We start from the raw sequence: 23,777 nt of genomic DNA, 5'->3' as shown, positions 1-23,777 counted from the left end.
CGTCAACTGAGAGCTGAATGGACAAACAGTGAAGTTACCTCTCCAAGTGAAAGTATTTTTCCAACTATTTTGGGAGATCATGTTTGTGAAGGTAAAGCTTAGTTGGAATGCTGCCAACAGATTGGTTGATGTTAAAATAGATTTACAGCACCCTCTGGATAAACACAGATGTCTAAAGAGACACTTTGTTCAGCGAAGGGAGTTAAAGTGGAATTCAAGATAAAGCCTAATAGTCAACCAAAAAGTCTCAAAGCAAGTACAGTGCCGTATGCAATTTGTCTCAGTGTTGAAGAATTAGCGTGACTTGTTAACATGGATGTGTTACAGCCAGTTACAATGAGTGACAAGGGTACCACCATCTTATCTGACATGAAACAGATGGTTTAATTTGTATTTATCATGATTTTGAAACAACCATAGTTTTATTTTATTGTGATTTGATTTATTATTGTCATATTTATTGGTATACGGTGAAAAGTATTGTTTCTTGTGCTTTACAGACAATGCATAGCCATTCATTGAACATAGAACATAGAAACATAGAAAAACTACAGCACAAACAGGCCCTTCGGCCCACAAGTTGCACTTATCATATCCCTACCTACAAGGCCTACCTATAACCCTCAATCCAATTAAATCCCATGTACTCATCCAGAAGTCTCTTAAAAGACCCTAACAAATTTGCCTCCACCAGCACCGATGGCAGCCGATTCCACTCACCCACCACCATCTCAGTGAAAAACTTACCCCTAACATCTCCTCTGTGCCTACTCCCCAGCACCTTAAACCTGTGTCCTCTCGTAGCGACCATTTCAGCCCTGGGAAATAGCCTCTGAGAATCCACCTGATCTGTACCTCTCGACATCTTAAACCTCTATCAGGTCACCTCTCATCCTTCATCTCTCTAGGGAGGAGACCTAGCTCCCTCAACCTATCTTCATAAGGCATGCCTCCCAATCCAGGCAACGTCTTTGTAAATCTCCTCTGCACCCTCTCAATAGCTTCCACATCCTTCCTGTAGTGAGGCGACTAGAACTGTGCACAGTACTCCAAGTGGGGTCTGACAAGGGTCTTATAAAGTTGCAGCATTACCTCCCGACTCCTAAACTCAATCCCTCAATTGATGAAGGCCAGTACACCATATGTCTTCTTGACCACATCCTCCACCTGCGAGGCCGATTTAACAGTCCTATGGACCCGGACCCCAAGATCCTTCTGCTCCTCAACACTGCTGAGACTTCTACCCTTGATATTTACTCCTTCATCCCATTGGACCTGCCAAAATGGACCACCACACATTTATCCGCATTGAAGCCCATCTGCCACTTCTCCGCCCAGTCTTGCATCCTATCTATGTCACGCTGCAACTTCTGATATCCCTCCAGACTATCCACAACACCACCAACCTTTGTGTCGTTGGCAAACTTACTAACCCATCCCCCCACTTTCTCATCCAGGTCATTTATGAAAATTACAAACAGCAAGGATCCCAGAACAGATCCCTGGGGCATTGCACTGGTGACCGACCTCCACGCAGAAAAAGACCCATCCACAACCACTCCCTGCCTTCTGCAGGCAAGCCAGTTCTGGATCCACAAGGCAACAACCCCTTGGATCCCATGCCCTCTCACTTTCTCAAGAAGTCTTGCATAGGGGACCTTATCGAATGCCTTGCTGAAGTCCATATAAACCACATCTACCGCTCTTCCTTCACAATTGTATTTAGTCACACTTTCAAAGAACTCAACCAGGCTCGTAAGGCTTAACCTGCCCTTGACAAAGCCATGCTGACTACTCTTGAGCATACTAAACTTCTCTAAATGTTCATAAATCCTGTCTCTCAAGATCCTCTCCATCAACTTACCAACCACTGAGGTTAGACTCACCAGTTGGTAATTTCCTGGACTATCTCTGTTTCCTTTTTTGAATATAGGAACCACATCCGCAATCCTCCGGAACCTCTCCCGTCTCCATCAACGACGCAAAGATCATCGCCAGAGGCTCTGCAGTCTCTTCCCTTGCCTCCCACAGTAACCTGGGGTACATCCCATCCGGTCCCAGCAACTTGTCTATCTTGATGTCATTGAGTACTTAGGGGAGAAGGAAAGGACAGAGTGCAGAATGTAGTATTACATTTATGACTAGGGTGTAGAGAAAGATCAACTTAATGTAGGGTAGATCCATTCAAAAGTCTGATGGCAGTTGGGAAGAAACTGTTCTTGACTCAGTTGGTATGTGACTTCAGACTTTTGTGTCTTTTTCCCGATGGAAGAAGGTGGAAGGGAGTATGTCCGAGGTGCGTGGGGCCCTTAATTATGCTGGCTGCTTTTCCAAAGCAGTGGGAAATGTAGACAGAGTCAATAGATGGGAAGTTGGTTTATGTGATGGACTGGGCTATGTTCATGACCTTTCGTAATTTCTTGCAGTCTTGGTTAGAGCAGGAGCCATACCAAGCTGTAATAAATCCAGAAAGCATCTTTCTATGGTGCACCTGTAAAAGTTGGTGAGAGTTGTAGTGGATATGCTGAATTTCCTTAGCTTCCTGAGAAAGTAGAGGTGGTGGTGAGCTTCCTTAACTGTAGCATCGGCATGGGGGGACCAGGACAGGTTATTGGTGATCTGGATACCTAAAAACTAGAAGCTTTCGACCATTTCTACTTTTTCCTCATTGATGTTCACAGGGGCATGTCCTCCACTACCTTCCTGAAATTGATGACTATCTTCTTCATTTTGTTCACATTGAGGGAGAGATTATTGTTGTCACATCAGTTCGATCAGATTCTCTTATCGTTTTCCTGTACTCCGTCTCGTCATTGTTTGAGATCCGAACCACTATGGTGGTGTCATCAGCAAAGGATAAATGCATGGGGTTATGAAGATAGGGCTGGGTGGAATTGTGGCTGGTGCAGACTCGATGGGCTGAATGGCTTCCTCCTGTACTTTATGATTCTATGAAAGTGATAGATAGAGAAATCAAGGGCCAGAGTCCAATAAGGACAGAGTAAAAAATAGCAGGAAAGAGACAAGAAATATTCAAAGGGCTCATCTTAAGGTTTTGTACCTGAATGCTCAGAGCATTCAAAACAAAATGGATGAATGAGTTACACAGATAGATGTAAGGAGGTATGATATAGTTGGCATTACAACAACATGGCTCTAGGGTGACCAAGGATGGGAACTAAACATTGAGAGTTATTCAGTGTTTAGGAAGGACAGACAGAAAGGAAAAGGTTGTGGAGTTGCATTGTTGATTAAAGATGATATTGATACAATACTGAGGAAAGATATTAGCATAGATGATGTGGAATCTGTATGGGTTAAGAAACAACAAGGGGCAAAAGACGTTGGTGGGGGTGGTATACAGACCACCAAACAGTCGTGTAATGTTGTAAAAAGCAATAGACATGAAAGCAGATATGCATGTGTTAAAGGAACATCTGTAATTATGGGTGACTTTAATCTACCTATAGATTGGGAGAGTCAGATTAGTTACAGTACGATAAAGGAGGAATTTCTGGAGAATATGGTTGGTTTTCTGGACCAATACATTGAGAAACCAACAAGGGAACAAGCCATCTTGAACCATTGTGCAATGAGAAATAATTACTTGCTGATCTAGTTGTGAGAGAAGGTACATAGTGATATTGTTGATTCTGAGACCAGGGTCCTGGATTGCAATAAAGGAACTGTGATGGTATGAGGCATAAAATGGCCATGATGGACTGGGAAACATTACTGAAAGGAAAGAAAGTGGACAGACAGTGGCAGGCAAGTAAAAAATTAATTGGTGAACTCCAGAAGCTGTTTATTCCTATTTGGTGCAAGAGTGAACATAGAACAGTACAGCACAGTACAGGCCCTTTGGCCCTCGATGTTATACCGAGCTATGTCCAAACCCAAGATCAAGCTATCCCACTCCCTATCGTTCAGGTGTGCTTCATGTGCCTACCCAATAGCCGCTTGAAAGTCCCTAAAGTGTCTGACTCCACTGTCACAGCAGGCAGTCTATTCCACACCCCAACCACTCTCTGAGTAAAGTATCTACCTTGGACATGCCTCCTATGTCTCCCATCATGAACCTTAAAGTTATGCCCCCAGTAACAGCTACATCCACTTAGGAAATAGTCTCTGTGCGTCCACTCTATCCCTCTCATCGTCTTATAAACCTCTATTAAGTCGCCTCGCAACCTCCTCTGTTCTAAAGAGAAAAGCCCCAGCTCCCTCAACCTTTCCTCATAAGACCTACCCTTCAAGCCAGGCAGCATCCTGGTAAATCTCCTCTGTACTCTCTCCAATGCTTCCACATCCTCCTCATAGTGAGGTGACCAGAACTGCATGCAATATTCCAAATGTCGTCTCACCAAGGTCCTGTGTAGTTGCAGCATAACCCCACGGCTCTTAAACTCAAACCCCCTGTTAATACATGCTAACACATTCTAAGCTTTCTTCACAGCTCTATCCACTTGAGTGGCAATCTTCAGAGATCTGTGGATATGAACCCCAAAATCTCTCTGTTCCTCCACATTCCTCTGAACCCTGCCGTTGACCCTGTAATCCGCATTGAAGTTTGTCCTACCAAAATGAATCATCTCACACTTAAATTCCATCTGTCACTTTTCTGCACAGCTCTGCATCCTATCAATGTCTCTTTGCAGCCTACAAGAGCCCTCCACCTCATTCACTACTCCACCAACCTTGGTGTCATCAGCAAATTAACTAACCTACCCTTCAGCCCCCTCTTCCAAGTCATTGATAAAAATCACAAATGGCAGAGGACCCAGCACTGACCCATGTGGTACACTGCTGGTAACTGGCCTCCAGTCTGAAAATTTTGCCTCCACCACCACCCTCTGGCTTCTATGAGACATGATGTGGAGATGCCAGTGTTGGACTGGGGTAAACACAGTAAGAAGTCTCACAACACCAGGTTAAAGTCCAACAGGTTTATTTGGTAGTGAATGCCACTAGCTTTCGGAATGCTGTTCCTTTGTCAGTTGAGTGGAGACTTCTGATCACAAACAGGGCATATAAAGGCACACACAGTTTACAGAATACTGATTAGAATGCGAGTCTTTGCAGCTAATCTGCTATTCAAGTCTTAAAGGTGTGGACAAGGTGAATGGAGATAGCATTAAGCATAGGTTAAAGAGATGTGTATTGTCTCCAGACAGGACAGTAAGTGGGATATTGCAAGTTCAGGCAAGTCGTGGGGTTTACAGATAGTGTGACATGAACTCAACACCCCAGTTGAGGCTGTCCTCATGTGTGCGGAACTTGGCTATCAGTTTCTGCTCAGCAACTCTGCGCTGTCCTGTGTTGTGAAGGCCGCCTTGGAGAACGTTTACCCAAAGATCAGAGGCCGAATGCCCGTGACTGCTGAAGTGTTCGCCAACAGGAAGGGATCAGTCTTGCCTGGTGATTGTTGAGCGGTGTTCAGTCATCCATTGTTGTAGCGTCTGCATGGTCTCCTCAATGTACCATGCCTCGGGACGTCCTTTCCTGCAGCGTATTAGGTAGACAACGTTGACCGAGTTGCAAGTGTATGTGCCGTGTACCCGGTGGATGGTGTTCTCACGTGAGCTGATGGCATCCATGTCAATGATCCGGCATGTCTTGCAGAGGTTGCTGTGGCAAGGTTGTGTGGTGTTGTAGTCACTGTTCTCCTGAAGGCTGGGTAGTTTGCTGCAGACAATGGTCTGTTTGAGGTTATGTGGTTGTTTGAAGGCAAGAAGTGGGGGTGTGGGGATGACCCTGGCCAGGTGTTCGTCTTCATCAATGACATGTTGAAGACTCCGGAGAAGATGTCATAGCTTCTCTGCTCCGGGGAAGTGCTGGACGACGAAGGGTACTCTGTCCACCATGTCCCTTATTTGTCTTCTGTGGTTTTTTGCTGTGGTGTATTGGAACTGTCGATCGATGAGTTGCGCGCCATATCCTGTTCTTATAACGGTATCCTTCAGCATCTGGTGTCTGTTGCGATCCTCCTTATCTGAGCAGATCCTGTGTACAGGAGGGCTTATCTGTAGGGGATGGCTTCTTTAACATATTTAGGGTGGAAGCTGGAGAAGTGAAGCATCGTGAGGTTATCTGTAGGCTTGCGGTACAATGAAGTGCTGAGGTGACCATCTTTAATTGAGATACGTGTGTTCAAGAATGCAGCCGATTCCGGAGAATAGTCCATGGTGAGTCTGATGGTGGGATGGAACTTGTTGATGTCATCATTTTGTTGTTTCAGTGATTGTTCACCATTAGTCCAAAGGAAGAAAATGTCATTGATATGTCTAGTGTATAGCATCAATTGAAGGTCCTGTGCAGTGAAGAAGTCTTGTTCGAACCTGTGCATGAAAATGTTAGCATATTGAGGTGTGAATTGGGTCCCCATGGCTGTTCCGTTTGTCTGGATGAAGAACTGGTTGTTGAAGGTGAAGACATTGTGGTCCAGGATGAGGTGGATGAGTTGTAAAATTGCATCTGGAAACTGGCAGTTGCAGCAATGCCATCATCATGGGGGATGCTGGTGTAGAGTGCCGAGACGTCTGTTGTGATGAGGACTGCCCCTGGTTCAACTGCTCCATGTGAGCTGAGTTTCTGTAGGAAGTCCGTAGTGTCATGACAAAAGCTGGGGGTTCTTTGTACAATGGGTTTCAGGATGCCCTCGACATAGCCGGAGAGGTTCTTACATAGGGTCCCATTGCCTGATAAGATGGGATGGCTGGGTGTGTTTGCCTTGTGTATCTTTGGGAGACAGTAGAAATCTCCAATGCAGGGAGTACGTAGGATGAGAGCATGGAGGGTGCTCTGAAGGTCCGGTAGCACAGTGGTTAGCACTGCTGCTTCACAGCTCAGGTGTGGAGTTTGCACATTCCCCTAGTGTCTGTGTGGGTTTCCTCCGGGTGCTCCAGTTTCCTCCCACAGTCCAAAGATGTGCAGGTTCGGTTGATTGGCCATGCTAAATTGGCCCCTTAGTGGCCTGGGATGCATAGGTTAGAGGGATTATTAGGTAAATGTGTAGGGATGTAGGGGTAGAGCCTGGGTGGGATTGTGGACGGTGCAGACTTGATGGGCCAAAGGGCCTCTTTCTGCATGTAGGGTTCTATGATCAATGAAAGGTCTTGATCAGAATGTTGAGATGACAGGTGTGTTCTTTGGTCGGGTCTGCGGGTAACTGTTGTAGTGTTCCTTGTTGTTCAGTTGTTGGTACACTTCTTTGCAGTATTCCGTTCTGTTCAGTATGACGATGGCCCCTCCTTTGTCTGCTGGCTTGATGACACAGTCGGTGAGCAGAAACTGATAGCCAAGTTCCGCACACATGAGGACAGCCTCAACCGGGATCTTGGGTTCATGTCACATTATCTGTAACCCCAATGAGTTGCCTGAACTTGCAACGTCTCACTTACTGTCCTATCTGGAGGCAGTACACGTCTCTTTAACCTATGCTTAATGCTATCTCCACACACGTTGTGTGCACCTTTAAGACTTGAAAAGCAGATTAGCTGCGAAGACTCCCATTCTAATCTGTATTCTATGAGACAGCCAGTTACTTATCCAATCAGCCAAATTTCCTTCTATCCCACACCTCCTTACTTTCTTCATGAGCCTTATCAAATGCCTTACTAAAATCCATGTATATGACATCAACTGCTCTATCTTTGTCTACACACTTAAGAAAGAATTCAAGCAAATTTGTGAGGCAGGACTTACCCCTCATGAAACCATGCTGACTATCCCTGATTTAAATTGCACCTTTCCAAATGGTCATAAATCCTAATCTCAGGACCCTTTCCATTAACTTACCAACCACTGAAGTACGACTAAGTGGCCTATAATTCAGGGTCATTCCTATTTCCTTTCTTGGAGAGGAACAACATTCACCACCGTCCAGTCCTCTGGCACAATCCCCATGGACAGCGAGGACCCAAAGATAAGAACATAAGAAATAGAAGCAGGAGTAGGCCATCTAGCCCCTCGAACCTGCCCCACCATTCAATAAGATAATGGCTGATCTGATGGTGGTTCAGTTCCACTTACCCGCCTGCTCCCCATAACCCTTAATTCCCTTATTGGTCAGAAATCTATCCACCTGTGACTTAAACATATTTAACGAGGTAGCCTCGACTGCTTCAATGGGCAGAGAATTCCAAAGATTCTCTACTCTCTGAGAGAAGAAGTTCCTCCTCAACTCTGTTCTAAATTGACTCCCCCTTATTTTGAGGCTGTGCCTTCTAGTTCTTGTTTCCTTTCTAAGTGGAAATAATCTCTCTGCCTCTACCCTGTCTAGTCCCTTCATTATCATATGTCTCTATAAGATCTCCCCTTAGCCTTCTAAACTCCAACGAGTACAGGCCCAATCTATTCAATCTCTCTTCATAAGATAATCCCCTCATCTCCAGTATCGATTTGGTAAACCTTCTCTGCACACCCTCCAAGGCCAATATATCCTTTCGCAAATAAGGGATAGGGATAGGCATGAACCTCGGGTCAGTAGTTTTAGCTGGGGGAAGGGTAATTATGAGGCTATTAGGAGAATTAGGAAGCATAGGTTGGACTAGGAGACTACAGGGTCTCGGAACGTCCGAAATGTGGAGTTTTTTTCAAGGAGCAGCTACTGCGAGTCCTTGATATGTATGTCCCTGTCAGGCAAGGAGGAATTGGTCGAGCTAGGGAACCGTGGTGCACTAGGAAAGTTGATTCGCTGGTTAAAAAGAAAAAGGAGGCTTATGTCCGGATGTGACTTGAGGGCTCAGGTAGTGCACTAGAAAGCTTTAGATTGGCTAGGAGGGAGTTAAAGAGAGAGTTAAGAAGGGCTAAAAGAGGACATGAGAAGACTTTGGCTGATAGGATTAAAGAGAATCCTAAGGCGTTCTATAGATATGTTAAGAACAAAAGGTTGGCTAGGGCAAGAGTAGGGCCAGTTAGAGACAGCAGTGGGAATTTATGTGTGGAACCGGAAGAGATTGGAGAGGCATTGAACCAATATTTCTCTTCGGTATTCACGCAGGGGGACATAAATGTAGCTGTGGAGAACACTGGGTTACAGGGTTGTAAACTGGACAGTATTGCAGTTGATAAGGAGGATGTGCTAGATATTCTTGAGGGTTTGAAAATAGATAAGTCCCCTGGGCCAGATGGGATTTACCCTAGGATTCTCTGGGAGGCAAGGGAGGCGATTGCAGAGCCTCTGGCTCTGATCTTCAGGTCATCGTTGGTCACCGGTATAGTGCCAGAAGACTGGAGGTTAGCGAATGTTGTCCCATTGTTTAAGAAGGGGAACAGAGACTTCCCCGGGAATTATAGACCGGTGAGTCATACTTCTGTTGTGGGCAAGGTTTTAGAAAAAATTATTAGGGATAGGATTTATAGTTATTTGGAGAGTAATGAATTGATTAGAGATAGTCAGCATGGTTTTGTGGAGGGTAGGTCGTGCCTTACTAACCTTATTGAGTTTTTTGAGAAAGTGACCAAAGAGGTAGATGGGGGTAAGGCAGTTGACGTGGTATATATGGACTTTAGTAAGGCGTTTGATAATGTTCACCATGGAAGGCTTCTGCAGAAATTGCAGATGTGTGGGATTGAGGGTGATCTAGGAAATTGGATTAGGAATTGGCTGGCGGATAGGAGACAGAGGGTGGTGGTTGATGGTAAGTATTCGACATGGAGTTCAGTTACGAGTGGTGTGCCTCAGGGATCTGTTTTGGGGGCCACTGCTGTTTGTAATTTTTATAAATGATCTGGATGAGGGTATAGTTGGGTGGATTAGTAAATTTGCTGATGACACCAAAGTCGGAGGTGTGGTAGATAGTGAGGAAGGGTGTCTTAGTCTACAGGGAGACTTGGACAAGTTGCAGAGCTGGGCCGAGAGGTGGAAGATGGAGTTTAATGTGGAAAAGTGTGAGGTAATTCACTTTGGCAGGAATAACGGATGTGTAGAGTATAGGGCTAACGGTAGGACTCTGAATAGTGTGGATGAACAGAGGGATCTGGGTGTATGTGTACATAGATCCCTGAAAGTTGGGAATCAAGTTGATAGGGTTGTTAGGAAGGCGTACAGTGTCTTTGATTTATTGGTAGGGGGATTGAATTTAGGAGCCGCAGCGTCATGTTGCAACTGTACAAAACTCTGGTGCGGCCGCACTTGGAGTATTGTGTGCAGTTCTGGTCCCCACATTATAGGAAGGATGTGGAGGCTTTGGAGAGGGTGCAGAGGAGGTTTACCAGGATGTTGCCTGGTATGGAGGGGAGGTCCTATGAGGAGAGACTGAGGGATTTGAGGTTGTTTTCGTTAGAAAGAAGGCGGCTACGAGGGGACCTTATTGAAACATATAAGATGATTAGAGGTTTAGATAGGGTGGACAGTGATAGCCTTTTTCCTCGGATGTAGAAAGCTAGCACGAGGGGGCATAGCTTTAAATTAAGGGGTGGTAGTTATAGGACGGATGTCAGGGGTACGTTCTTTACCCAGAGGGTGGTAAGGGATTGGAATGCCCTGCCTGCTGCAGTTGTAAATGCGCCTAGTTTGGGGGCGTTTAAGAGATCCATGGATAGGTTTATGGATGGTAAGGGTTTGGTTTAGGTTAGAGGGTCATTGTTTTTTAACTGGTCGGCGCAACATCGTGGGCCGAAGGGCCTGTTCTGCGCTGTACTGTTCTATGTTCTATGTTCTAAAATTGCACACAGTACTCCAGTTGCGGCCTCACCAGTACCTTGTACAATTGCAGCAAGACCTCCCTGCTTTTATACTCCATCTCCCTTGCGATAAAAGTCAACATTCCATTTGCCTTCTTGATCACCTGCTGCACCTGCAAACTGAGTTTTTGTGATTCATGCACAAGGACCCCTAGGTCCCTCTGCACAGTAGCATGTTGTAATTTTTCACCATTTAAATAATTTATTATTATTCCTTCCAAAGTGGATAACCTCACACTTGCCAATGTTATAGCTCCATCTGCCAGATCCTCACCCACTTACTTAGCCTTTCCAAATCCCTTTGCAGACTTTCCACGTCTTCCACACAATTTGCTTTTCCACTCATCAATGTGTCATCAGCAAACTTTGTTACCCTATACTCGGTCCCCTCCTCCAGATCGTCTATGTATATGATAAACAGTTGAGGCCCCAGCACCGATCCCTGCGGCACACCACTAGTCACCAACTGCCAACTGGAAAAGCACCCATTTATTCCAACTCTCTGCTTCCTGTTCGATAGCCAATCCTCAATCCACACTAACACTTTACCCCCAACTCCGTATACCTTAATCTTTTGCAGCAACCTTTTGTGAGGCACCTTATCAAACGCCTTCTGGAAATCTAAAAACGCCACATCCACAGGTTCCCCTCTGTCAACCACACTTGTTACATCTTCATAAAAATCCAGTAAATTCGTCAAACACAACTTTCCCTTCATGAATCCATGATGCGTCTGTTTGATTGAACCATTCTTTCACAGGTGTCCTGCTATTTCTTCCTTAGTGATGGATTCCAGCATTTTCCCAACTATGGACGTTAAACTAACCGGCCTGTAGTTACCCGCCTTTTGTCTACCTCCCTTTTTAAACAATGGCGTTACATTAGCTGTTTTCTAATCAGCTGGCACCTCCCCCAAGTCCAGCAAATATTGATAAATTACAACTAACGTATCTGCTATTACTTCTGCCATTTCTTTTAGTACCCTGGGATGCATCCTATCCAGGCCCAGGGACTTGCCTACTTTTAGTCCCATTAGCCTACCAAGCACTACCTCTTTAGTAATAGTAATCATTTTAAGGTCCTCACCCCCTACAGTCTCACAACCATCAATTATCGGTATGCCATTTGTGTCCTCCACCGTGAAGACTGACACAAAAAACTTGTTTAAGGCCTCGGCCATTTCCTCGTTTCCCATTATTAAATCCCCCTTCTCATCTTCTAAGGGTCCAATGTTTACTTGAGCCAGTCTTTTCTTTTTTATATATTTGAAAAAACTTTTACTATCAGTTTTATATTTTGCGATAGTTTAGTTTCATTAACTATCTTTCCTCTCTTTATCGCTTTCTTAGTAGTTCTTTGTTGTTTTTTAAAGCTTTCCCAATCTTCTAATTCCCCACTAGTTTTGGCCACTCTGTATGCATCAGTTTTTAATTTGATACTCTCCTTTATTTCCTTAGTTATGCACGGCTGGTTATCCATTTTCTTACATTCCTTCTTTATCACCGGAATATATTTTTGCTGAGTACTGAGAAAAATCTCCTTAAAAATCCTCCACTGTTCCTCAGCTGTCCCACCAACTAGCCTGTGCTCCCAGTCCACATTAGCCAATTCCACCCTCATCCTATTGTACTCCCCTCTGTTCAAGCAGAGGACACTGATTTGGGACCCTACTTTCTCACCCTCCATCTGTATTAGAAATTCAACCGTATTGTGATCACTCATTTCAAGAGGATCCCTCATAAGAAGATCTTTAATTTTACCTGTCTCATTGTACAGGACCAGATCCAAGACAGCTCAGTCCCTCGTAGGTTCTGTAACGTACTGTTTGGGGAAACTGTCCTGACAGCATTCTAAGAACTCTTCCTCAAGTCCACTGTGTCTGACTTGAGTCAACCAATCAATATGCAGGTTAAAATTCCCCAGATCAAAGTTAAAGGCTCCGCAATCTCATCCCTTGCCTCCCAAAGTATCCTAGGATATATCCTATCAGGCCCAGGGGACTTGTCGACCGTCAGGTTTTTCAAAATTGCTAATGCATTTTCCCTCAAAACATCTACCTCCTCCATCTTATCAGCCTATATCACACACTCATCCTCAAAAAATGGCCCCTCTCCTTCGTGAACACTGAAGAAAAGTATTCATTCAACGCCTCACCTATCTCTTCTGACTCCATGCACAAGTTCCCACTACTATCATTGACTGGCCCTAACCTGACCTTGGTCATTCTTTTCTCACGTAAGAGTAAAAAGCCTTGGGGTTTTCCTTTATATGACCCACCAAGGACTTATCATGCCCCCTCCTAGTTCTCCTAAGCCCTTTTTTTAACTCATTCCTAGATACCTTGTAACTCTCAAGTGACCCAACTGAACCTTGTTTTCTCATTCTTACATACGCTTCCTTTTTCCTCTTGTCAAGACATTCAACTTCTTTTGTGAACCATGGCTCCCTCACTCAGCCGTTTCTTCCTTGCCTGTCAGAGACGTACTATCAGGGACACGCGGTATTTGATCCTTGAAAAAGCTCCACTTTTCGTTTGTGCCCATACCTGACAGTTTCTGCTCCCATCTTATGCTCCCTAATTCTTGCCTAATTGCATCATAATTTCTCCTGCCCCAATTATAAACCTTGCCCTGCTGTGTGACCTTATCCCTCTCCGTTGCAATAATGAAGGACACCAAATTGTGGTCATGATCTCCAAAGCGCTCTCCCACAAACAAATTTAACACTTGGCCTGGTTCATTACCCAGTACCAAGGCCAATATGGCCCCACTTCTTGTCAGCTTATCCACATATTGTGTCAGGAAACCCTCCTGCACACACTGTACAAAGTGTCCCATCCGAACTCTTCGACCTATAAAGGTTCATAGAAACATAGACATAGCACAGTACAGCACAGTACAGGTCCTTTGGCCCTCAATGTTGTGCAGAGCTATGTCCAAACCCAAGATCAAGCTATCCCACTCCCTATCATTTTGGTGTGCTCCATGTGCCTATCCAAGAACCGTTTGAAAATTCCTAAAGTGTCTGACTCCACTATCACAGCGGGCAGTGTATTCCACACCCCAGCCACTCTGAATGAAGAATCTACCTCGGCAGCCTCCTGGTAAATCTCCTCTGCACTCTCGCCAAAACTCCCACATCCTTCTTATAGTGAGGTGACCAGAATTGAACACAATATTCCAAATGCGCTCTCACCAACGTCCGGTATAGTTGCAACATAACTCCACCGCTCTTAAAATCAAACCCCCCGTTAATAAACGCTAACATGCTATAAGCCTTCTTCACGGCTCTATCCACTTCACCTTCAGAGATCTGTGGATATGAACCCCAAGATCTCTCTGTTCCTCCACATTCCTTAGAACCCTGCCATTGACCCTGTAATCCGCATTCAAGTTTGTCCTACCAAAATGAACCACCTTGCACATATCAGGGTTAAACTCCAATCAATATTTGGAAAGTTAAAGTTACCCATGATAACTACCCTGTGACCTCCACACCTAAAAAGTCTGACAACACTAGGTTTTCGTCCAACCGATTTATTTGATAGTAAACGCACATCCACATCATGACCTCCACACCTATCCATGATCTGCTTTGCCACTTCCTCCTCCACATCTCTGTTACTATTTGGGGGCCTATAGAAAACTCCTAACAACGTGACCGATCCTTTCCTATTTCTAACTTCAGCCCACATTACCTCAGTAGACAGATCGCCCTCAAAATGCCTTTCAGCAGCCATTAAACTATCCTTGATTGACAATGCTACTGCTTCCCCTCTTTTACCGCCTTCCCTATTCTTACTGAAACATCTGTACCCTGGAACTGCCAACAGCCATTCCTGTCCCTGTTCTAACCATGTCTCCATAATGGCCACAACATCATAGTCCCAAGTACCAATTCACGCTCCAAGTTCACCTACCTTATTCTGGTGCTTCTTGCACTGAAGTAGATACACTTCAACCCACCATCCTTTCTGCTTGTACACTCCTGCGACCTTGATACCCTCCTCAGTACCTCACGACCCTCACTGGCTTTTGGACTACAGTTCATTTTCCCATCCTGCTGACAAATTAGAGTGGTGAGGGAACTGTGGTCAAACCATGCAAGGGAAATTACAGACAATATCAGCTTCAAGGAAGAATCATACAAATTGGCAAGAAAAAGCAATAGGTCTGAAGATTGAGAGAAAAGTTCAGCAAAGGAGGACTAAGGGATTGATTAATAAAGGAAAAATAGATTATGAAAGTAAGCTAGTGGGAACATTAAAATTGATTGTGGGACCAATTGCGACTGAGCAGGTAATCACCCTTGGAGGTGGAGCCCTTCCTCAGAGAGAAAGACAGTCTGGAAACATATAGGGACTGGGGCAACCAGTGGGCTTCTCCCAGGCGGTGGGGGCTGTGGACACTTCCCGTTTTTCCTTGTTAATAAACACCCCACGTGTTCCTGACAAAGGCTGTAATGTGCACCCTTCCACTACCCCAATCTGAAATCAGTTCCAGCTGCTTACTCCAGCTGGAAATATCCCAGTTTTATCACTTGCCTTTCAATGCTTTTCACTGATTTGCCAAGTAGAGGAGACCATATCCAGAGCTCCACCAGCATCTTCCACACCACCGCCCCACATATCCATCTAGCTTTTCTGCAACCCCCTCTTGCCTCTCTCTCTGCGACGCCCCCTCTCTCTGTGATGCCTGCCCCTCCCCCCTCATGGTGCCAGCCCACCCTGCCCACACACCCCACACCACACCCCACAAGTGCTGCCCCTGGCCCCCACCCACGTCGCCTCCACCCCCTGCCTGCACCCTCTGCCAATGCTGCCCCCGTACCGCTCCCCCCCTTCCCCCTCCCCACTCTCCCCCTCCCCCCTCCCCACTCTCCCCTCCCCCCTCTCAGTGCGCCTCCTAATTTCACAGACCTCTATCAGGTCTTCCTTCAGCCTCTGTTCATACAGTGAAAACAATCCTAGTTTTTTCAACCTTTCCTGTTAGTCAACATCTTCAAGACCAGACAACGTCAAAGAACAAAGAACAAAATCAGCCTGGGAAACAGGCCCTTCGGCCCAACGAGCCCACGCTGCCATCTCAACACCACCTCTCTACCCATGACCCCTATCTAATGTTTTATGGCCATCCAGATTGAGGGAAACTGATTTAGGGACAATTTATTCCTGCCAATCAGCCTAACAGCACATCTTTGGGGTGTGGGAGGAAACCGGAGCACCCAGAGAAAACCCACGCAAGCACGGGGAGAATGTGCAAACTCCCACAGACACCGTCCCAAATCCATGTGTCTGCACAGCAATCAGCGATAGTCACTGAGCTGTCGTCTTGCCCAGTATCTTGTCCAGTTTAGGCACAAACTAACGACATGAAGCACTAGGCCAATCTTGAACAACCAAGAGCAGTCCCAGTACGACCCATTGCGTGTATGCCCCTCGTTGGACACAAGGTGGACCAACTTAAAACCTGTGAATGAAAAGAGAAAAACATTATTATCATACTATAACCATTTACATTTCTAGGGACACCCCAATGCTAATGACCCTTAATTAAATGTTCTCTTATATCCACCCATCTCCAACTCAGTCATGTGCCTGTCTACGTTACTCTTAAAGGACTCTAGCGTGTTTGCTTCCACCACCTTACATGGCTAAGCATTCCATACCCCCACTACCCTCTGTGTGAAAAACCTCCCTCTAATATCTGTGTTGTACCTCTCCCCCTCACCTTAAGTCCATGGCCCCTTGTCCTACGTGTCTCTATTATAGGAAATAGCTTTCCTCTGTTTACTCTATCTATGCCCTTCATAATCTTATATACCTCTATTAGATCCCCCCTCAGTCGGCTTCTTTCAAGGGAAAAGAGCCCCAATTTCTTCAATCTTTCCTCATACCCCTGTCCTTCCATACCAGGCAACATCCTGGTAAACCTCCTCTGCACTCTCTCCAGAGTCTCCACGTCCTTCTGGTAGTAAGGCGACCAGAACTGTACGCAGTACTCCAAATACGGCCTAACCAACGTTCTGTACAACTGCAACATTAGACTCCAGCTCTTATATTCTATACCCCTTCCTATAAAGGCTAACATACCATAGGCTTTCTTCACCACACGCTCCACTTGCACTGCCACCTTCAAAGACTTGTGCACTTGCACCCCCAGGTCTCGCTGCGACTCTATACTCCTTACAGGCTTACCCTTTATCATATAACTTCCCCCTACATTATTCCGGCCAAAATGCATCACCTCACATTTATCTGGCTTAAACTCCATTTGCCACGTATCTGCCCAATCAACCAGCCTATCAATATCCTGCTGTATTGCCAGACACTGCTCCTCACTGCCCGCCAATCCAACCATCTTGGTGTCATCAGCAAATTTGCTGATCACACCACCTACTCCCTCTTCCAAATCATTTATATACACTACAAAGAGAAGAGGTCCCAGTACCGAGCCCTGCGGCACACAGCTAGTGACAGACCTCCAGCTAGAAAAAGACCCCTCCACAACTACTCTCTGACTCTTCTTTCCAAGCCAGTTCTCTACCCATCTAGATACCTGACCACATATCCCATGAGCTTTAATCTTCTGTACCAACCTACCATGAGGGACTTTGTCAAACGCCTTACTGAAATCCATATAGACGACATCAACGGCTCGTCCTTCGTCAACCGTTTTTGTCACCTCCTCAAAGAATTCTTCCAGATTCGTAAGGCAAGACTTCCCCTTGACAAAGCCATGCTGCGTGTCCTTAATCAGATCGCAACGCTCCAAGTGCGCATACATCCTATCCCTAAGAATCCTCTCCATCAACTTACCTACCACTGACGTTAAGCTCACCGGCCTATAGTTACCCGGGCTATCCCTCCTACCCTTTTTAAACAACGGTACCACGTTAGCTGTCCTCCAGTCCTCTGGGACCTCACCTGTGTCCAAAGAAGAGACAAAGATTCGCGTCAGAGGCCCAGCAATCTCATCCCTCGCCTCTCTAAGCAGCCTAGGATAAATGCAATCAGGCCCCGGAGATTTATCGGTCTTAATGCCCTCTAAAAGCCCTAACACTTCTTCCCTCGTAATCAATAGATCTTTCAATTGGTCTACCGCTCCCTCAATGACCGTACTAGACATCAAGCCCCTCTCCTTCGTGAATACCAACGCAAAGTATTCATTCAGGATCTCCCCCATTCCCTCTGCCTCAAAGCACAGTTCCCCACGTCTGTCCCTGAGAGGACCGATTTTACCCCTAGCCACCCTTTTGTTCTGAAGATAGGAGTAAAACGCCTTTGGATTCTCCTTAACCCTACCTGCCAAAGCCATCTCATGCCCCCTCTTTGCTCTCCTAACTCCCTGTTTGAGATCCCTCCTACTCTCTCTGTATTCCTCCAACGCTCTCTCCGTTCCCAGCTGCTTAGACCTGGCATATGCCTCTTGTTTCTTCCTAACCAGGTCTTCTATATCTCTAGTAATCCACGGTTCCCCAATCCCACCTTTCCCATCCTTTCTCCTAACTGGCACATGCCTTTCCTGCACCCTTTGCAGTTTTCCCTTGAAAGACTCCCACATGCCTAACGTGGTCTTGCCTTCCAATAGCCTATTCCAGTCTGTATCCCTAAGCTCCTGCCTAATCTGGCTGTATCTAGCCTTCCCCCAATTTAGCACCCTCCCCTTAGGATAGCTCTCATCTTTTTCCATTCGTATCCTAAAGTAGACGGAGTTGTGGTCACTATTAGCCACATGTTCGCCTACCGCAACCTCAACCACCTGACCCGGCTCATTTCCCAGAACTAAATCAAGTATCGCCCCCTCTCTAGTCGGGCTATCTACGTACTGTTGCAAGGATCCTTCCAATACACATCTTATGAATTCCTCCCCATCAGACCCCCCAGCTCTAGGCACCTTCCAATCCACCCCAGGGAGATTAAAATCTCCCACTACAACAACCCTATTCTTCCTACACTTATCCAAAATGTCTCTACATATACCCTCTTCCACTGCCCGCGGGCTATCAGGCGGCCTATAGTACACTCCTAGCATAGTAATGGCCCCCTTCCTATTCCTCAACTCCACCCACAGAGACTCAATGTCCAACCCCTCCATGTTATCCTCCCTCTGCACTGCTGTGATCTGCTCCCTAACTAAGACTGCCACTCCCCCTCCTCTTTTCAATCCTCCTCTATCACATCTAAAACACTTATACCCAGGAATATTTAGCTGCCAGTCCTGCCCCTCCTTTAACCACGTCTCTGTCACTGCCACCACATCTAAATTCCTCGCGAACATCAAGGCCCTAAGTTCATCCGACTTTCCCGTCACACTCCTCGCATTAAAACAGATGCACCTAAGACCCTCAGGCCCTCTCGGATCCTCCTTCTCCTGGGGGATTTCCCTATCAACTAGACTTCCCCTGACCTCCAACTCACTCCCAGTGCCTGAGCTGTCTCTCTCCTCCCCACCCCCCCTCCATACTAGTTTAAACCCTGCCTAAACACTGCAGCCAACCTCCCAGCTAACGTCCTGGTGAACCTGCTTTGCACTCATTGCAAAGCCTCCTTCTGGTAGTGTGGTGACCAGAACTGCAAAGAGTACTCCAGATGCAGTCTAACCAAGGTATTAAATAGCTGCAACATGATTTCCCAACTCTTAAATTCAGTGCCCTGGCTGTGCCACCTTAATCACCTTGGCTATCTGCATTGCCATTTTTAGCGAACTGTGGACCTGCACACCCAGATCCCTCTGTATGTTAATGTTCCTAAGGGTTCTGCTATTTACCATATAATTCACATCTACATTTGATCCTTCAATATGCGTCATCTGGATTAAATTCCATCAGCTATTTCTGTTTCCAAGTCTCCATCTGTCCATATCCTGTTGTGTCCTCTGACAATCCCTGCACTATCCACCAATCTTTGTGTCATGTGCAAATTTACTAATCAGGTCAACCACATTTTCTTCCAGATTGTTTATATATATATTACAAACAACAGAGGTTCCAGTACTGATCCCTGCGGAACACCACTAGCTATAAATCTCTTCTGTACTCTCTATCTTCTATGAATAAGTCAGTTCTGTATCCATCTAGCCATTCCACCCTGAATCCCACATGACTTTAGTCTTTGTATCCTAGTCTGTCATGTGGGACTTTGTCAAATGCCTTACCAAACTCCATAAATCCACAGCCCTTCCCTAATCAATTATTTTTTCACCTCTTCAAAAAACTGAATCAAGTTGGTGAGACATGACTTTCCTTATACAAAACTATGCTGTTTGTCCATTTTCTTCCAAATGTGCATGTATCCCGTCCCTCAATATCTTCTCTAAAAGTTTCCCGGCCACTGATTTCCTGGATTATTCCTGCTTCGTTTTTTAAACAAGGGAACAACTTTGGCTATTCTCCAGTCCTCTGAACCTCACTTATGGTCGAAGAGGATGTGAAGATATCTGTTAAGGCCCCAGCTATTTCTTCCCTCGCCTCTCACAGTAACCTGGGATAGATCCCAACCAGCTCCTGGGCATTCTTTACATCATGCAATTTAAATACTCCTCACTTCCTCCTTTGATATATTAGCATTCTCTAGATCATATATTTGCATAACTATTGAAGCTATTGATTCGCAAGAGCATTGTCAGTGAGTTTGTCAACTGTTTATTGTGTCAGATTGGATTGGCTGGATGCACCTGTTGCACCTCTTTCTCATTCTCTTGTTTTGTTGTAGGAAAAGGTTGAATATATCTTTCTGATCATATTCACAATTGAAGCAATTTTGAAAATCATTGTATATGGATTCCTGTTTCATCCAGATGCCTATCTCCGAAACTTCTGGAATGTACTGGATTTTGTGATCGTTTTTGTTGGGTAAGTCCCCATGATTATCAGTGATGAATGGTCTGTTTACTCACAGAGAATATTCACTCTCCAGTTTTAATTAACTTGTTTCAATGTGGCCAACGTACCGTATTCTGTGTGGAGGTTTAAACTCACATTTTGCCTTTCCAAGAATGTAAGAGGTGAACACCAAACCATTTTTTAACAGGGAAATACTGAGGATGATCTAAAGTAGCCAAGAAAGTGTTTTTTTGAAATGTAGGCCATGATTCTCCCAAAAGTGCTGAATTGGTGGGAGAACTGTTCTAAATCTCGACTGTTTTCTCAGTTCAGCTTCTAAAGCAGCCTTGGGCCCCGTAGTGCTGCCCTTCCAGCACCCCCGTGGCCCCCACAGCAATTACTGGGCCACCCCTAACCCCCTGCCCTGGAGTGCCCCGATGTATAGCGCCTTCCCCTCAGCCACTCCAATCGCTGCACTCCGTCCCTGACAGAAAAGTTGCGGGTCGTGGTGGGAGAATCACTACCATAGTTACTGTTCTAATGCAGAAAATGTGGCAGCCAATGTGCAAAGCAACATCCCACAAGCAGCATTGTGATAATGCCCAGATAATCTGTTTTAGTGATAATGGTTGAGAGACAAGTAATGCCTTGAGATGGATAGAAAGCTGGTTCGCAGATAGGAAGCAAAGAGTTGGCATATATGTTTTTTTTTCTGATTGCAGGCAGTGATGAGTGGTGTTCAGCAGAGATTTGTGCAAGGACCCCAGTATTATATATTAATGATTTGGAAGTGAGAGCTGAATGTATTATCTCCAAATTTGCAGATGTTACAAAATTGGGTGGGAGGGTGAGCTGTGAAGAGGATGCAAAATATTTCAGCACGATTTGGTTAGGCTGAGTATGTGAGCATATGCATGGCAGATGCAGTATAATTTGGATAAATGTGAGGTTATCCATTTTGTTAGAAATAATAGGAAGATGGCGTAACTTATCAGTCGCTGAAACTAAGCGTGTAGGTGCAGCAGGCAGTAAAGAAGGCAAATGGTATGTTGACCTTCAGAGCGAGAGGTTTTGAGTATAGGGATAGGGATGTTTTGCTGCAATTATATAGGTCATTGGTGAGGCCACACCTGGAGTATTGTGTGTAGCTTTGGTGTCCTTATCTGAGGAAGGATGTCCTTGCTATAAAGGGCGTTCAGAGAAGGTTTACCAGACTGATTTCTGAAATGGCAGTTCTATCAAATGAGGAGTGACTAAATTGGTTAGGATTATATTCAGTGGAGTTTAGAAGAGTGAGAGGGGATCACAGAGAAACTTATAAAATTCTAACAGGGTTAGATAGGGTAGATTCAGAAGGAGTGTTCAGAACTAGGGGGTCATAGTTTGAGGATAAGGAGTAAAGCTTTTAGAACTGAGGCCAGGAGGAAGTTCTTCTTCCAGAGGGCAATGAATGTGTGGAATTCACAATCACAGAATGCAGTTGAAGTCAAAATGTTGTCTGATTTCAAGAAGAAATTAGATATAGCTCTTGGGGCTAAAGGGATCAAGGGATTTAGAGGAAGGGGAGATCTGGATATGGAATTCGATGATCAGTGTGATCAAGGAGAATGGCAGAGCAGGCTCGAAGAGCCAAATGGCCTGCTCCTGCTTTTAATAACAACTAGACACACAGAAGTTGTTTCCTCCTGTTTTCCAATTGTGGCCTTGGGATGTTTAAGAGATGGCAAACAAGGCCTTTGTTTGATGTCTTATCCAACAGTTAAACACTTCCTCAGTACCACACTTAATACCTTGGCCAAGTTTCTGGAATGAGACTTGAACTTGCAACCTTCTGGCTCCTGTGTAATAGCACTTCCCCACTGAGTTGCTGACAGCTTGGAAGAGTTAACATGACTAATAAAATGCATTCTCTGAAATATAATTGGGATTGTTCATTTTATTGCATAGATCTTGACAACGTTTAACTATTCTTTTAATACGGAACCAGCTGTTTGATCTAATGTTACAATGAGAGATGCAGCATTTTCCTGAGAATTTCCTTCACATGAGGCCAGCCTGTGTCAGCAGGGCTACTTTGAGCTGACTGTCCGTATTAATTCAGACAGCCAAAGAGTGCGCAGGTTTTTGTGCTGGGATTGTAATAAGCTCACATGAGCTCTTTGTTCTTTGAAGGAGGAAATCAATCAACAGATTTATTATCTGATACAGTTTTGAACTGTATGTTGTCAGTTTCACTGGGCTGTGCATTTTGCTGTCCAGTCGTACATGTTCTGTGCATAAAATCACTTCTTATTTTGGAACATGGAATTGCATACAGTGAGATTGGTTACAGAAGAGAGAGCGCCACATGCCAACAGACTATCCCAGACCAGTAGCTGGTTCTGGCGAGGATTCCTGCTCTGATGCCTTGAACTTAGTCATTTGTCTAGTTTTTGGATGAATAAAGGAACATTTTACCATGAGCCATTATTCAGAGGAATAAGATAGGAGATGAGATATAGCAAAATTTCAAACAAATTGATAACTAAATGAAGAAGGAGGCTTATGTGACCGGGAAAAGGAGAGATTGCGAGGGGTGGGGGGGAACAAGGGAGAGATTGCGAGGGGTGGGGGAGAACGAGGGGGAGATTGCGAGGGGTGGGGGAGAATTTGGACGAGCAGGGGAAGGGAATACGGGGCTTGTGAAGGAGGGGATGAGGGTGAGGAGGTGGCAGCAATCATGGGGAGTGACTACTGGAGGAGCAGTGGAGGGACAGATTGTAGTGAAGTAGAATGTTTGCTCTCTATATTAGATTGACTGTTAATTCCATGAGTATGAATGAACTGACTATTGTAGCTGAGTCTCACTGATCCACTTGCTTCTTCCCTTACAGACTCTGCACTGTCGCTTTGGAACATCTCAGCCCATCAGCAAAGAGTGCAGGCTTTGATGTGAAGGCCCTTCGAGCATTCCGTGTATTGAGGCCGCTACGTTTGGTATCGGGTGTTCCCAGTACGTACACAATAGTTACTTCTAATTCCAGCAAGAAATTTTAATGGCTGTTGATTCAGGGTAAGGGTCATAAGAACATAGGATGTCAGGAGTAAGCCATTCAGTGCTTTGATACTGCGATGGAATAAGATAATGGCTGATCCGATTGAGGTATTAACTCCAACTCAAGAACAGCTTCTTTCCTGCTGCCATTGGACTTTTGAATGACTCTACCTTACATTAAGTTGATCTGTCTCTACACCCTTGCTGTGACTGTAACACTACACTCTAAACCCTCCCT

The 23,777-nt window shown here is 45.2% G+C and overlaps 1 protein-coding gene across 3 annotated transcripts in view; it reads left to right on the top strand.

Annotated features, from left to right (window-relative positions):
• LOC145338628 (voltage-dependent L-type calcium channel subunit alpha-1S-like) overlaps positions 1-23,777 on the top strand; it is a 421,023-nt gene that overhangs the window by 4,933 nt on the left and 392,313 nt on the right. For all 3 annotated transcript variants that reach the window (XM_080183005.1, XM_080183003.1, XM_080183004.1), the window contains exons 2-3: positions 20,396-20,535; positions 23,379-23,497. In XM_080183005.1, coding sequence (XP_080039131.1) covers positions 20,396-20,535; positions 23,379-23,497 — 259 coding nt within the window. The remainder of the gene's footprint in view (positions 1-20,395; positions 20,536-23,378; positions 23,498-23,777) is intronic.

This window comes from Carcharhinus amblyrhynchos, unplaced genomic scaffold (genome assembly GCF_965287045.1).
Source record: "Carcharhinus amblyrhynchos unplaced genomic scaffold, sCarAmb.v2.hapA chromosome_113, whole genome shotgun sequence".
In the NCBI taxonomy this organism is placed as follows: Eukaryota; Metazoa; Chordata; class Chondrichthyes; order Carcharhiniformes; family Carcharhinidae; genus Carcharhinus; species Carcharhinus amblyrhynchos.
The sequence above is the reverse complement of the archived record's forward strand: the minus strand, read 5'-3'. Positions and strand labels throughout refer to the sequence as shown.